Raw genomic sequence first — 15,997 nt, 5'->3', positions numbered from 1 at the left:
ACAGTAACGAAAACCTAATTTAGAATCTCATTTTTGGAGAAAAGGGATAGATTCATTATACATTCAGACCTACAGTTAATTTAGTCATAATAAAGTGATAAACAATTTTCTTTTTTTTTCCCGCACAGTTTTAGTATACTAATGTTAGAAAATTTGCATTCTGATGATCAGATGAACAGATAAATCTGATTGGTCTTGCGTATTTTTTGAAAGAAATGGTTTATCAAGTATTTTGCTTGTAATTTATCTCTAAACAGGATACTCAGTGGCTGCTGGGGAATTTACTGGGGATTCTGAACAAGGTAAGAAGCTATGTACTTGAATGGAAACCATATGGTTGTTCACCTATTAAATTCCTCATTTTGGATCTCCATGCAGGAACGTACCTTTTATACGTTTGAAACACTGGTGACACTTAATCTGTCTGTACACAGTATTCTCAGAGGTAAATATTTCCTTAGAAGGTATAGCATAACAAAGCAGGATTTAAGTAACTCAGAAGTCTGAATCTGTTGTTACGGTATTGTACACATGCATCTGTTCAGCGGTTATAGCTGTGACAACATGGTAGGTGGAGACATCCAGGCTCACTTGATTTAGCCGGTTTGGTGACCAGTAGTAACAAGTGGAGCCAACAGTGCAGTCCTGTACAGTCTTCCAGTCCATCCTTAAGATACTCACCTGCATAGAGGCTGCTGGACCTCAGCGTCCAGCTGACCAGATGTAACATGGCTTGGAAATGTCTGTGTATGCTGAAAGCACACTTCTGACTACCACATAAACATTACAGCCCAAGCTAGGAGACAACATTCAGCTGCTTCTGGACAAAAACCTGTGTCTGCACTGGCACAGGTAGCTCTTGTTGGTGAAAGCAGCTCTTGGCTCTGTAAGTTTCCCTAGTTCCAGTTCATGTGCCCCAAGGATAGGGTGCCTGAGGCAGTTTATTAGCTGATCCTTTTCATACGCTATATTTTCCTGCACAGGCATAATGCAGTAAGAACAAGTTCTCTGTGCTCTTTCTCCTGCTCCAAGCCTTATATTTTAACAACAGGAAACAGAAGATTTTAATTCCTTTTATTGAAATCTGGGCTTAGAGGGAGAGCAAACGTTTGACAGGAAGATGAATTAGGAAAAGCTGAATGCACATGACTATAAATTTCCAAATATAGAATTATCCCTGAGAGTTTTTAAAGGTTCTTGGATCAATTAAGTTTGATACAGGAATATTTACAATAATTTGCATTTAGAAGCAACTATCATCCACAAAGAACCAGACTTAATAGCATTGCTTAAAAACATCATCACTGTGAAACCTTCACCTGAAATGTTTCATGATCTGTAAAACAGCACCTTCTAGGATTCTGCGTTCATGATTTGATAATGTAGAGCAATGTGCACTGAGGAACAAGTTTTGACCAAAATTGCAGTATATTTTTTTTTAAATGTGCGGAATGTCATTATATAACTTAGAATTCAGCTCAATCACAAAGGTTCAAGTTGTTCCCTCTGGCAAAAGGTGACACAGGATATTTATTAGCTTCACATGTCCAGGGGAAACTGCCCTGGAAGGCAGCAGCTTCAGTAACATGTTCTGTAATTCTCTAAGGACACAGTCAGAGCAATCTATCCTGCTAGAGGCCAGGTTTAGCAGCAGTAGTTCCTGGAACACCACTTAGGCTTTAACTAAATACGAGCAAAACTTACTTAATTGTCACTTAATTGATGTTCTGAACTCATAGCGCAAAGTGCTGTGGCAGGAGAACTAAAGCTGAATTTTGTCTGATTTTTAAGTTGCAAAGTAAGTTTTGTGGGTATATTAGAAATTGAATACTAGTTTTCCTGTGTCTCTGCAAGTTGAATCCAGCATAGAAGAAAAGCTTCTGTCACAGCTGTTTGGTAGAGTATGTTAAAAATAATCAGTTATAAATAGAAATTTGTCCATGATTTAGCTGTTTTCAGGTGTTGTGAAATTGTAAAGGATTTCAAAACATATAGTTAGCTGAAAATATCTGTGATCCCTGGTGTTTCATACTGCAGGAGCAATACTTCTTGTTTAAGGCTGACAGTGTGTCAGAAAGTATTGCCTAAGGGGTAGCTTCCTTGAGGAGGTGAACAGCTCTGTGGTCCAGACTCACAAAGCCAATAGAGACATAGTACATTTCTGCAAATCAGCCCAGCTCCCCCAGAACTGCTGCTGTTTCATCCCTGTAAAGTTAGTGTCCTGTCCTGTGCCACTATGGGTTCCAAACCCCGCCCCCCCAAAAAAAGACACAATTTTGAGCCAAACACTATAATGTGTAAAAAAGATGTGTCCCTGGTAACAGAAGGCTGCAGCCATCTTTTTCGGTTTTTCTTTTTTTTTTTTTTAATGCATACTCAAAGTTTTCTGATGGATAATTCTTTTATCAGTAATTTATGTGAGTGATTGGCACAAAGAATTGCTTTGTTGGCTGACCCAGGAATCGTCTGTGTCCTGTTCAATCCTTCGTTTAATTCCATCGTCCCTACACATTTGACCACAAGGGAGTGTATAAACCCAGACAGGAGCAGAGGAATGCTAGGCTAGTACAGGCAGGTGTCTGAGGTGCTCTGGTATCCAAAGTTCCTGCTGCTCTCTCGTGACGTGAATATCCTAATGAAGGAAGGTTTAGACAATAAGACTGCAGGCTGTGACTTTACTCTTTTCTTCTTTTTTTCCCCATGGAGCTATTGAGCAGAATTACATCTTAGAACGCAGCTAGGTCCAGTGTTTCATGTTCTTGTTCAATGGATTCCTCCAATGCCACTCACAAAAATTTCCTTATGATGCTTTTAGATAGTCTGTGCAGAACTTGTCAAACACTTCCATGGCATCAAGCCAAATAATAGATGAGACAAACTTTTGTGCAGCTAGAAAGAAAAAAGTTATTTGTAAGGGCGGCTGTGTTTAGCTTCTGTACTCTAGTGTGTGATGCCACAACTAACTCTGGTTCCATCAATCCAAAGCTGTCAGGTAACAAGCTGAATTTTACTGAGACCTTTATTATACTGTGCTATGTTAAGTAATGCTAGGCTGAGAGAGAACCCTGGATAAGTGTATTCAACAGTTAAGATATAATATTTCATGCAACTAGATGCACTGAATGAATGTTAAGATCTCATTAATTAATGTCTTGAAGTGATTTGCAAGTGTTTCTGATACAGATAACAAATCAAAATCCTAAGGGTTATATACCAAGGAAGATTTAAGTGGCATGGAATGCATGTTGCACGCATGACTCAGCATAACCAGTTCACTGTTGATATTTATCCTTTCAGAGCTGGTTGCTGGAGTCCCAAGAGGAGCACAGAACTTTGGCTATGTATGTACTGGACCCACATTTTATCCTTTTTATGATGAGAAGGCAATTAGACTATTTGGAAGGTTAAAGGCTACATTATATTTTCTGTCTCTTTGATCCTAAACTTTCTAATCAGAGAAACTGCCACTGATTTCACCCTCAGGCTTATCTGGCTGGTTTGAAATGCCTTACTGGTTTGGCCTTTGAATGTGAAGTGCTTAGTCCCTTCTGAAGTCTGTTTTCAATAGGCAATTACAAGAATGCATTGAGTATGACTAGTATCCCTATACCCACTGAGTGTTTTCAGACCTAAGCTATTACCCATAGGTTTGCATATTTCATGTGCAATGCTGTGTCCAGTGGGGAGAAGTCCAAGTTCAGGTTATTCATACCGAGTGTTTATTTTGAGTGCTCTAAGTATATACACTGAATACCAGATGCAGAGAGTCATGATACGCAGTTTAAAGTGAAGGGAGAAAATGGTATGTGTGTGGATAGAGCTTTTACCTTACAGGAGAAAAAAGTTTCAGAACTAACCTGATTGGGAAACAGGATATCCCAGCCACAGACATTCTCTACTTTTGTGGACCCAAAATTCCTTGTGTCTCTGGAGCTTATTCATACATTTTTTCAGAAGAAAAGTGTGTATGTTTATTTTTTTATATTTATGTATGTATATATTTATGTGTATTTTTCTTTGTTTTAGGTTCATATTTTCATGCCTAATAATGTAGTCACTGATTAACTGATAGTCTGTAACTGCTTCTGTTCAGTGTTCAGTAAGGAAGGGGAAATGGTCTTTCCCCCATTTTATTCATGGGGGACCTGAGACTCATAAAATCTTAGTGATTTGTTCAAGGTCATACAGGAAAGCTGTGGTGAGACAGAGAATAATTGTTTTTTCTTGGCCACTTGGACCATCCTTCAGTGTGTCAAATTGGTTTGCAGTGATGTTATGCTGTAGCATCTCCATATGTGCTTGAAACTTTCCATATTTTTCTGTTACCAGGTCTCAATTATTAATTCTTCAGACTTGACCTTTATCCAGAACTTCACTGGTGAACAGGTAATGTCAAGCAACTATGTGATGAAATATTATATCTCTAGAAGATACAGTTTCATTAACGTAGTTTCAAGAATATATAAAATATTTTTTAGAATTAATGACCATAGAAACAAAGAGGATTATCAGTTTAAAAAGATATTAAAAATTGATACCTGATATGAAAGCCTATCTGTTGTTTTTTATTTCCAGATGGCGTCTTATTTTGGGTACACTGTTGCAGTATCTGATGTTAACAATGATGGGTAGGTTACCAAATATATTCAGCTCCACTGCACATTCATAGAAGCAATGCCTGATACTTATTAATAAACATAGGTTTTCAGGTGCTTCATACCTCAAAGTGCTTCTCTTGGCTTCTCTGCTTTTCTAATTTTAATTGTTCATGTAGGCTTATCTTTGTGCAATCACAGTGGCACAAGTATTTGCAGGACTAGTTTGGGTGAGTTTGTCTTCCTGAGTATTTATTCAAAGCAGTGTGGCAGAGCGGGAACGTCCAAAGTCTTAGGAAACAGATCCATGTAGAAGAACAGTGAATAAGCAGTGCTAGCTACTGCTGGGAAGAGAGAGGTGAAAGTCAAAAGTTCATTCTCCCCTTCTCAAAAGCAGGCTAAGTCTTCTGTACCTGTGGTCCATTTATAATTTCACTTCTCAGTTTCAAAAGCTTTCCAATATCATCAGCTCCTCATTGCAGCACCTGCTTGTTGGCCATCCATTTTCATCATCCAGAACACCAAAAACTGTCTGTGGCCCATGGTTGTTACGACAAGCATTGTGCTTGTCTGAGGAAGAATGCTGCTCAGCTCCCACGGTCATGCCTAAGACACTTGGGGATTTCAGGCTCTGTTGAACAAAACACTTGCTAAATTTGAACTCATGGAAAGTCTGATTAAATATTTTAGAAGATCAGGACTTTAGTAAGTGAATATTCATACTAGCTTTCTAGCAAGGAGATAAAGATCCCTGAAGCTCAGAGCCTTGGAAATCTGCACAAAGGTAAGCCAGGATTATGTTTAGAGCTGTGGCATACTCTTGCCTATTGTAAAATGTCTCAGATGTGTCTACTTCATATTCTTTTCTTGTGATTATTTCTTATTAGGTGCTTAAACATAATGCATTAAATAATGTTGCTGGGTTAAATCATTCCTTTCTGTCAGTGACTAGCGACCCTTTAAAGAGTGAGGCATACAAGAAAAAAAGTAGCAAGGTGATAAAATATTATTGCAGTTCCAAAACAAAACAAAACAATCAAACAAAAAAGCTTTAACAGTTTCTGTAGTGGTTTCACAGTACTCAAATCTTTCAAAGATTCTGAAATCGGATTTTGCATTGTACCACAGCTTTTGACAATTCCTATTTTTATGATATACAGAGTCCGGATTAATTTGGTCATACCATAATGCATTACTAATGTGAAAGGGTAGAGAAACATTAATCTAAGTTACAAAAGACACATTAGAATTTTTCAGAGAACTTGCTATTTAACTTCTCACTTACCAAACTATTTCCTGGCAGGTTATTTCCTGTGAACCGTAGGGTTACTTGGCAGGTCTTATATTTTCTGTGTACCTCTAAGACCAAAGTTTATGTCAACAATATAATCAAACTGCTGTTGAGACCTGTGTGGTCCCCCAGTCTATATCTTAAGAGAAATCTAATGACTCTGAGATCCAAACATCCCACAGAAAACAAAACATAAAAAGCTCTACTTGATAAACATGTCTGATTAGATATGTAGTCTGTCTTTGCTGGTTTGCACATAAAGTCGATAGAAATACTTATCTGAAAGGGAGAGTAAAACAGAGAGGAAAAAAAAAAAAAGCAAAAGGGAAATGACCTTCAAATTCACTTGGGGTTTTTTGTGCAGCTAAGGGTGAAAGGGGTAGTGATGGCCTTATCAGTATGACAAACTTTATTAAGTTATATGCAGAAAAGATTAATAGGAATTATGCTTTTCTGTAATAAGACTGAGGACATGGCTCAAAGGTTAGGCTTGTCCTAGGAAAAAACCTCTGTAGACCTTATGCTCCAGCAGTTCTGCAGGTGTTCCAGGGTGACTCTTGCAGTTTTATCTGCACCACATCAAGATTGTAGGCAGATCAGGGAAACTAAGGATATCGTTTGAACCACCATTTAGTTGTCTGCTGCTAATACTGAGAAATCCACAATGAAACTTTAAAAACAAGCTTTGCTATTACCTTACAGACTACATTCCTATTAAAGAGGAAAAAGAGAGAACGCTTTCAATTTAGACTGAAACAGTCCAATAAAAATAGTGGAATAAACTGTTTACTGGTCTTTTATTTGGCCTATATCAAAGCTTTCCGTAGTTATACTTGGACCTCTTGGCATTTCCCATACTACTGATTTTTATTGCTCAGCAGGATACAAAGAAACTGCATACAGTCTCAGCAGGTGGTCAACTTGTGCCTTTTAAAGATTAATTAATTTTTTTTATCAGTAGGGAAGCAATACTGGGTGGTTGGTTACCTTTCTCTGCTGGAAAAAAAATAAATATATAGTTTATGTTAACTGTGACATCTTAGTGCAGTAATGAAAAAAATCTAATGAACCAGTTCAGAATACCACTGCAAACTGCACTGCACTTTATGGTTTAATATTACTGTCCAGGGGCTTTTGTTTCTGCTTTGCTTTTATGGGCTTTTAAAAAGGGATCACATCAACCTGAATTTGGCTTAGAACTCAAATTTTGTAAATAGAAACTCCTACAATTTAAAAGTCACTTGAAACACCCTCCATCAACAAAAATGCATCATTCTAATCGTGTAGGTACTTACAACCCAGTAAGTGACCCCCCTTGACTGTTTGATGTCTCTAAATGCTTAAACTGTAGGAGCTGGAAGGTAAAACTGACTATAAAGCATTGTAACCAGCAATTGCTTGCTTATTATCCAGTTAGAGAGAAACCAGGAATAAGTAGATGAGTATCAGAGAGAGCAGGGTAGCTGGAGAATCCTTCTTTGGGTATAGAACACTGCTGTGACTGTGCAAAAAAACCCCAAACAAAACAATGAGCCCCAAACTCTAGAATTCCTTCTCGCAGAAGATTTGCTGAAAGAGCTTGCTTTGACCTATAGAGCTCTGCACTGATAGAGAAGGGGGAAAATCAAGAGGGTGAGAAAAGGAAGGCCTTGATGTGGATGGGACATGCCAAGACCTGGAGGAACAGCAAACTAAGCGTGGCAGGTGTTCCAGGTAGCTCTGCTGCCTGTAACCAGTTTAGAAATAGGTCAGTGTAATTTAGATGACAACATTCCTCCCACCATCTACTGGGTTCTGGTTCCTACTCCCTGAACTATTCATGCATTTTATACAATCATTGTAATTTATTTTAACAAAGTAGAAATTTTCCTAGAACAATAACCCAGTGCTATGTACTTCCAGCTGAGATGCTGTGATCCCTGCATAACAGACTCTAGCTTCTCTCTGCTTGCTTTCTGTCTCACCTGGTGAATCTTGAATTCTGAGTTAGGCTTCTGCTTAGAAAATTTTAGGCCACTGTGGATGATAGGTAGCCTGCCTCTTTTCACCGTTTTAGGCACTCTGTATATTGCTTTAAGGTATCAAAGTATCTACTTATTTTATGTCTATGTACTGGGAGCTTCCTGGCTCTGAATCTTTTGGTTTCTTACCAAAACCACTTCTAAAAAAATCTTCCCTTAGTCTTACAATTCTTCATTTGTAAAATATTCTTTGGAGCCAAGCTTATCTTTTATTTCATGGTTTATACAGCACATAACACCACGGGGGTCCCAGTCTTACTGGGAATATCTGGACTGTGATGTAATAAAATAGTAATTGATGATAGTGCTGCTGTGTAAGACTTAGTATGTAGCATATATAAAACAACTTGTATAAAAAAGAGCATTCACTATCTGTATTTGTTGTTGCTATTGTTTCATGGCAACCATTTTAGCTGACATTCTGTCCCAACCAGGAACATCTTCCATTAGGACAACAGAACTTTTGATGTTTAGTGTGAAAGGAAAATCCCACCTTTGATGTCAAGTCAGCATCTGCTTCCTTCCTTTTTTAGTCATTCGTGCCGTGGGGTAAAATCTGACATATAAAGAACAGAACAACTGTACCAAAGTGACCTGACATTCTGAATTACAATTTCCTTTATGGAAACAAACAATAAAACACAATAATAGGAAAATCACATTTCTAGAAGTACTTTGTCATAATTTGTAGAATGTGTAAGTTTTATAACGTGATCAAAAGGCTTCTAGATAAGGTATTCTGTACTAAATTCTATGCTATGTATCTTAGAAGCATAGTGTCTTTCTATGGTAAAGTAGTAGGTGAGCTACCCCTAAATCATAAGGGTTTTTTTCTATCAGGACTGGGAAAAACAATGTAGTGCAATTTTAGTAATTGGTTTACTAATGGATAAAGCCTTTTTGAAAACATCAGTATTTGGAATATGATGAATTGAGATTAGAAAGTTATCTACAAGTTTTACAAAGTTTGAACAAAGTTCCACATTAGAGGAAGAGAATATGTTTTCCAAATTAAGAGTTTTGGGATCAAGTAGCACTAGTTATTTGCAGTAACAGAGTTCCTTAATATGGTTAATATTGGTTATCCAACCAGTGTCCGCTGAATATGATGTGAATTATCCTGTTAGTTTGTATGGACTTGAGAAACCTTCAGAAGTTAATCTGATCCTATTATTTCATATCTCAGAACAACATATTAAGAATATTTCTGCTTGTTATGTGGCTATCAATCTTGCTTGATTTTATTCTTTACTGTCCAGTAAAGGGTCTTTTTCCCCCCACTAAATAAATGGTGGTAACATGTTTTGAACCACCCCCATTTAGAACAACAACATGCAAAATATCCTTTGATTAATCTGTCTTCTTTTACTTATTCTTCTTAAAGCAGCAAAATGAACATAAGGACTTTCCCTGTAAGCCTCATATTTTTGTGGGGTTTATGATGTCCCTTCTCTTTAATACCTAATACAGCAAATTATGTGAGCACTGCAACTACTCAAGTACCTAATATTCAACCAGAAGTGTTTTCAGAAATAAAGCTTTGGCTTTGTCTCCCAGCTTCCATTTGAATTAGTGATGAGGCATTCTCTATTAATTGATGCTCTACCTGTGTTTCATGTATCTTACTTCAAAAAGCTGCTATAAAGTGGCATTTTTTGTTCTGTTGTTCACTTACTGACATATAATTTTTAAAAGCTAGATTTTACTTTAAGTTTCTCACTAGCACTGTTAGCAGGATAGATCTGCAGCATTTGTTGTAGTGACAGATTTCTTCATAGTTAAATTCCTGAGTTGTGGATCATTTACTGCAAAGTATGGCTTTTCAGTGTCTATTATGGGCATAAACTGAAGTGCAAGAAATTCTGTTTAAACCTAGGAAGAAGTGGTTTTGCTGTGAGGCTGATCAAACACTGGAAGGGTGTGGAGTCTCCATCCATGGAGATACTTAAAACTGGAGTGGGCATGGCCCTGGGCAGCCTTCCTTAGTTGACTATGCTTTGACCAAGTGTTTGAACTAGAACTCCAGAAGTGCCTTCTTACCTCAGTTAGTCTATGACTCTATGATAATTATCAGCTTCCCATTTAACAAATGCATGAGCTGTGTTGATTACACTCAATCTCTCACTGACACTGGTTTTTGTTTTCACTGTTCCAGTTTAGATGATATCTTAGTTGGCGCCCCTCTCTTTATGGAACGAGAATTTGAGAGCAAACCTAAAGAAGTTGGGCAAGTTTATCTATACCTGCAAGAAAGTGCTTTCCTCTTCCGAGATGCACAAATTCTGACAGGCACTGAAGTGTTTGGTAGATTTGGCAGTGCAATCACGCACCTTGGAGATCTCAATCAAGATGGATATAATGGTAATTTATACGTAATGTAGTAACATCTATCTCTGTATAACATTGAAATGAAAAATGGCTAAGCAGTGAATATGAAGTATCTTACAGTGGCTGAAAAAGTTTTTTTTACACATAGCTGCTTTTGAAAGTCACAAGAATTTACACTAATCTTAATGAAATTGATATTGAGGGCCAAATTGTGGAAAGCTTACCTATAGGACAGAAGTCATTGACTACAGTGCTATTTTTTACTAAATATCGGTGTGTTCATTTGAATAAAAATATTATCTGTTGTTTTATGACTATAAATACATTTAAATATTTACTTAAGATGTTGCATTTGTTTAAAAGCAGGGTTCTCCTTATCTCCTGTAATGCTTGGATGAGTTTTAGAATTGAATGAGGCTCAGTAAATGGAGCATTTTGCCCACAATGAAAGAACTGGACAAGCACAGATGTATGATTTTAAAGTCAGATGTCTATTGGTACTTAGACACTGAAAGAAACAGGTGCATGAGACCTTTTTCAATTATCCATAGCACATGGACACAACAAAACATTCATATAAATTAACTGGGAGACTAAATTCAAGAAAACAGTCCAAGTAAACAAACCTATTTAATTATCTGAGGTAGCCTGGATGCCTTGAGCTAGTTAGCTACCTAGACACGGTCAGTAGCACTTTGGTTTTTGCTGCATTTTTTCCCTTACTTATTTCCAGGATGTTAGGGTCTGCAGAGCAGGCGTCTCTGCATCTAAAACCCCAAGGAGTTTTACGTGGAGCAGGTGTTTTGTATAGTAGCCTTAAAGATAGTTGGTCCACTAAGGAATAATTAATGGACTTAACTCCATTGAGGGCTGTTTTTCATGGTGCTCTAACCATTCGATGCTAGGGCCGTGTCACCCATGTGTGGCTTCTGTGCAAGCGATAAATCATGTCAGGAGCCATAGGATTGTATTGGGGTTCAGGATGCACAAAATCTGAATGCCATCCTGTGGTAGAAGCCACTGGATTGTGACTGCTGAATTGTGACTGCTGAGAACACCCTCACTGAGTTGTCCTGGAATTCCGCCATGGATTTCAACACAGCTGGATCCCACACTGGAGACTTCCCATTTTCTACCTGTGAGCAATAGCAGATGCCCTCAGCTTCTCTGGGCAGGGAGGGTTGGTATCCCTGCTCTCCAGCATTCTGGTAAGGCAGAGAGGAGATATTCCTGCTTTTCTGTCTGTACAGAGAAGGCTAAGAAGGATCTAGAGCCAAAGTCTTCTGCTTCATAACTGGAGGTGCCAGTCATAGAGCTTTGGTGCACTTCTGCCTTTATAGAGTGAAGGTACAAATTCCAGGTGCTGAATTCAAGTTTAATAAAGAAGTCCAGCATCAGCTCCTAGATCAGAACCTAAAAGTAAGAGCTTTAGGTTGTGTCCTGCTCTAGCGTTTCCTATTACCTAGCTCAGCTGGTGCAACTGTTGAATCTCGGTCTAGACACCTGATTCTCTCCACATGCCATGCATAGGACCTAAGAAGAGCATGTTGAGTCCCTCTTATGGGTATGGCACCTCATTTACTGAGGATTGCAGTGTTTAATGCAGTAAAACGTAATGCCCAAGGCTTTCTGTTAAATTCCTGACTTGGTACTATTCCCATTTCTCAATAAAACGTTGGCTTGGTATAGAGGAAAACACTATATTCCATTGTGTTTCCATGCTCTTTTGCATACCAAAGCACTGGATGTTTGAGGAGATGGAGTTTTTTGTCTGTTGAATATTTTCTCTGGAAAAAGAAAATTTTATCTAACAGCTATTCCTTATTAATTAGGTGATAGAGGAAATGGAGGAAAATTTGTGTCTGTTTAAAAATATGGAAGTAAAAGCAGGTATTCATTAGATCTTAGTTTATTAAAGCTTATTAAATGCCCTGGAAATATGGTAGAGGAATCCAGTGTGGACTGGATATTTAGTATAATGCAACAACCCCTTCACAGGATGATTTTATAAGCTTTTGTCATGAAAGTTTGACAAGAAAAGACACTACAAATATTTTTGTATATTTGCCTTAAAACTAGAATCCGTACAGAAGTACCGAACATTGAAGTTCTTGCATGAATGTAGCAGAAGCCATTTGTGTCTCTTTTCTTGCAGGGACTTAATTTTTGCTTTATTTTAATTGTGTCCATTTATTTTTATTATGTTATTGCACTGCAGACATTGCTATTGGTGCACCATTTGCAGGAGAGGACAGAAGAGGGAAAGTGCTCATTTACAATGGATACAGTAATGGGTTAAATAATAACCCTTCCCAGGTTCTCAGTGGAGCCTGGGCCTCACAGTCCATGCCTTCGGGATTTGGCTTCACTCTAAGAGGAGACTCAGATGTAGACAAGAATGATTACCCAGGTAAGATTTTTCCATTAGAAAGGGAATTTCATACTTCCATTTGCTGGAAAATGCATCATGTCTAAACTGTTCCTATTGGAGGGCAGAGGTCAGAATAAAGAATATACATTTTTGTATAGTTCTAGCTTGCTTTCCTGAGAGTTAAAATCAGACAAAATAAATACTCCCTTTCCTGTCAAAAGACATGATCAGAAAGGCAAGAAAGGGCTTAAATAGTCACATTAACATAAACCATGTGAAGTTTATAATAAAAAGCTTAACCCTTTCCCCCCACTTCCAAAAACTGAACACTTTCAGCTTGTTGAACTTGCAAGGTCTCCTTCATCCTGGCATTCTTTCTTAATTAAAAACATGTTGTGTTGTAGAGGAAGGCATTGACTTGGTTGTATTGCTAAGTTGTTTTTTTACTCTCAAAGAGACATTGAGCTATATATAGATTCTTAATGGCTTTGTTTGCATTTGAAGCAGAGAGAATGTGAAGACATTACTTAAAGGCAGATATTTCATTTGGGCCTTTCCATTCCTTTTGTTTTTTCATTTTGCTATACAGACTCTTCCTTTTAATGTTAGCTTTGTTTGTTCCTTATATGTTTACCTGACGTGCATTCAGATTTACCAAGTTTGTAACATTAGTTGAGTTTTGCTGGGGAGGTATTTATTTTTGTAAGAGATATGTTCCTAGTGTCCTGAGTAGTCTGAATGTTGGAGCTATTTTGATTGTGCTTGTATTTACTCTATCTCTCCTCTAGAAGCAAATCTGTTCTGTTTCTTTCATCGTAATTCAGAAGCCTTAGTAAGGAAGTGCAGTAAAACATCATATTTTGTTATTGTGAAAGGTTCGTTCACAGTAAAATTGTCTTTACTTCCCTAACTTACTATGAAATCACTTTTGTTAGCCTGGGTTATTTCAAGGCTAGTGTTATTAGAAGCTGTATTGTTTCAAAAGTTAAAATTATAATTTTCGAAGGGACAAAAGTGGTATCTCTTTTACCTTTTGTGATGGATTCTAAAAACTTTGAGATGTATTTTTCCAAAAGTGGAAGAAAATATCTGGGAAGGGGTTTTTACAATAGAAATTACAGTTTTACAAACAGAAAAGCTGACTGCAGAGTAATAAAGTGAGGCTATCACAAGACTAAATTGAGGGGGTCTTCAGCATTTGAAAAAATAAAGGGCTTTTAAACACTGTTCTGACTTTTTGTTTGCATATTGTTGATGCTGCTATTAATAGTCTTTCATTGTCCATGACTAATGAGGTTCTTTTGGACAACAGAGCTCTTTATTAAAAGTTTCAGCATTTAAACATTTCCTAAGGCACCCACAAGCCCCCCCAGCAAAACCAAAGAAAACAGGATATTGCATTCCTGACATTTCTAAGATTGAAAAGATAGAGGGAGGGAAGGGAGAGATTCGTTCAGGTCTTCTTTAAGCCACATGGGGAAGAAAGAAGATTAGAAGTTTAACCAGTGTATTAGCACTTTATGTGGAGCATCTTTTGAGCTAATTTGTGAAAAAATTGGGTGGTGGGTCTCAGTCTTTCCAAATGTGTACTGAGAAACTGCTATAGTCAATTCAGTTGTGAGATTTCTTGGAGTTATTCTACTTGTCTACATGCATCCTATGTGCAGAATTTCACATTGTGATATCAGCTCACTCTATGTTAGATGGTTTGGTTTTATTACATGAATTATTTATTTTAGCAAAAAAACCCCAACCCTCTGCATTTACTATAGGTAGCTTTTTCCTCCATCCCCCAGTTGAATATCTGGATGAGCAGTCCAGAGTACGGGTGAGAATCTGTCAGAAAATGACAGAAATAAAAACCTTACTGTCAGTCAACCACTTCTTTAATTCTCAAAGAGTTGAAGCACCAAAACAGAGCTGTAAAAATAGCATAACCATGGCACAGTTTTAGCACAAAAATAGAATGCCTTCCTATGGGAAAAAGGAAAAAAAAAAGAAAGGAAATTATATGGGGAAATACAAGTCTAGAACAAACACATTAGGTGATGAAGTAAGTAATCCTTCTTGTGTCAAAGAGCTTTTCTTTTTCACCTCCTGATGGAAATGCTGAAGGGCAGCTCTTGTACGAGGAGGAAGCGAGGTACTGAACTTGGAAGGAGTAGGAAGGAAGTTTTATTTTAGATGTCAGCTTGAAAGGTAGAGTATTTGCTGACTATAGAAGGTCTAGGAAACTAGCCTTTAATTCAGTGCTTCCCAAACTACTGGTCATGACTGTGATTCAAGAAGGGTTGGATACTAGAAAAAAATCTTGAAAATTTTCATTTAAGTGTTTTAGTGTGTCTATTATAAAATCAACCATTTTATAAAAACAAAAAAGTAGTAAGACTAAATTATGCTGATTCATCACTCAAAAGTTCAGTTCCATAGGCTGGGAAATGACAGCCAGCTGTAATATCTGGCTGCAGGTATAAACATGTATTGCCACAATCTAAGGTGAGATTCTCCAAGCAAGTAGCTCTTCCATGGCTAGAGTTCAAGTGTGTGTGAAGACAAATGAGCTCAAAAAGAGATCATACTTTCAAGAAGTTCAGGACTTACACCAGTTTGTGAGGACTTATGTAACTATAGCTGTGCTTTTATGTATGATTTACTCAAGCTCTTGTACCTAACATCGTTCATGAGGCAGGCATAGCCTGCTGGGAAATGAGAGGCTGGGAGATGGGAGTTACCCTGCCATTTTCTTTTTGACGCACTTTGTAGCATTTTCTGAGCTTTTATTGTTTCATGCCACCTTCTTTAAATCAGGCCATGTATTAATGTTCTTAGAGCAGGTCGCAGACCTGGAAGCCAGAAGATACCACCTGTTTGTGTGGCTTCTTATCACAGACCACTGAGCTTCATTCTGGGCTTGCTGTATTGAGCCCAGGAACCAGTGCTCTTAGAGACTGAGCTGCAAGTTCGGGAATACAGTTCCTAACAATGGAGGGTGAATCACAGTCAGACTTTTCTGCTGTTGGACAAAGGTTAAATCCTCTCTTGGCTGAACGTTCCATTCAGGCTGAGATCTACCTATCAGCCTTCTGGAGAAGAGCAGCCATTTGGTCCAAAAAGTGATATCTTTCTCTCTTTCCAAATGCCAGTATAAGCTTAGGAACAGAGAAGAAAATGGGAAGCAAACAAAGGCTGCCTAATACTCGGTGTTCTTCAAATCCCCCAGCTTTCCTGTGGATGGAGGAGTGGTTTCTCTTTCTTCCTCTTCCTGCAGCTGCCAGCCAGCAAAGGGAGGGAGGCCACCTCCTGATTTCTGGTCTTATTTAGGAAAGGCCAAGGAAGACTTTCTTGTCCCCCAGAGCCCCAGTAGTAAAATAAATATGGGAGAAAACTGATC

At 37.9% G+C, this 15,997-nt stretch overlaps 1 protein-coding gene across 1 annotated transcript in view; it reads left to right on the top strand.

Annotated features, from left to right (window-relative positions):
* Positions 1-15,997, top strand: part of ITGA8 (integrin subunit alpha 8) — a 118,541-nt gene that overhangs the window by 20,198 nt on the left and 82,346 nt on the right. Inside the window, exons 8-13 of the mRNA XM_055805332.1 lie at positions 258-302; positions 3,298-3,341; positions 4,330-4,386; positions 4,576-4,628; positions 10,063-10,268; positions 12,454-12,645. Coding sequence (XP_055661307.1) covers positions 258-302; positions 3,298-3,341; positions 4,330-4,386; positions 4,576-4,628; positions 10,063-10,268; positions 12,454-12,645 — 597 coding nt within the window. The remainder of the gene's footprint in view (positions 1-257; positions 303-3,297; positions 3,342-4,329; positions 4,387-4,575; positions 4,629-10,062; positions 10,269-12,453; positions 12,646-15,997) is intronic.

This window comes from Falco peregrinus, chromosome 5 (assembly GCF_023634155.1).
Source record: "Falco peregrinus isolate bFalPer1 chromosome 5, bFalPer1.pri, whole genome shotgun sequence".
Taxonomy (NCBI): Eukaryota; Metazoa; Chordata; class Aves; order Falconiformes; family Falconidae; genus Falco; species Falco peregrinus.
Note: the sequence above shows the minus strand (reverse complement) of the source record. Positions and strands in the feature narration are given on the sequence as shown.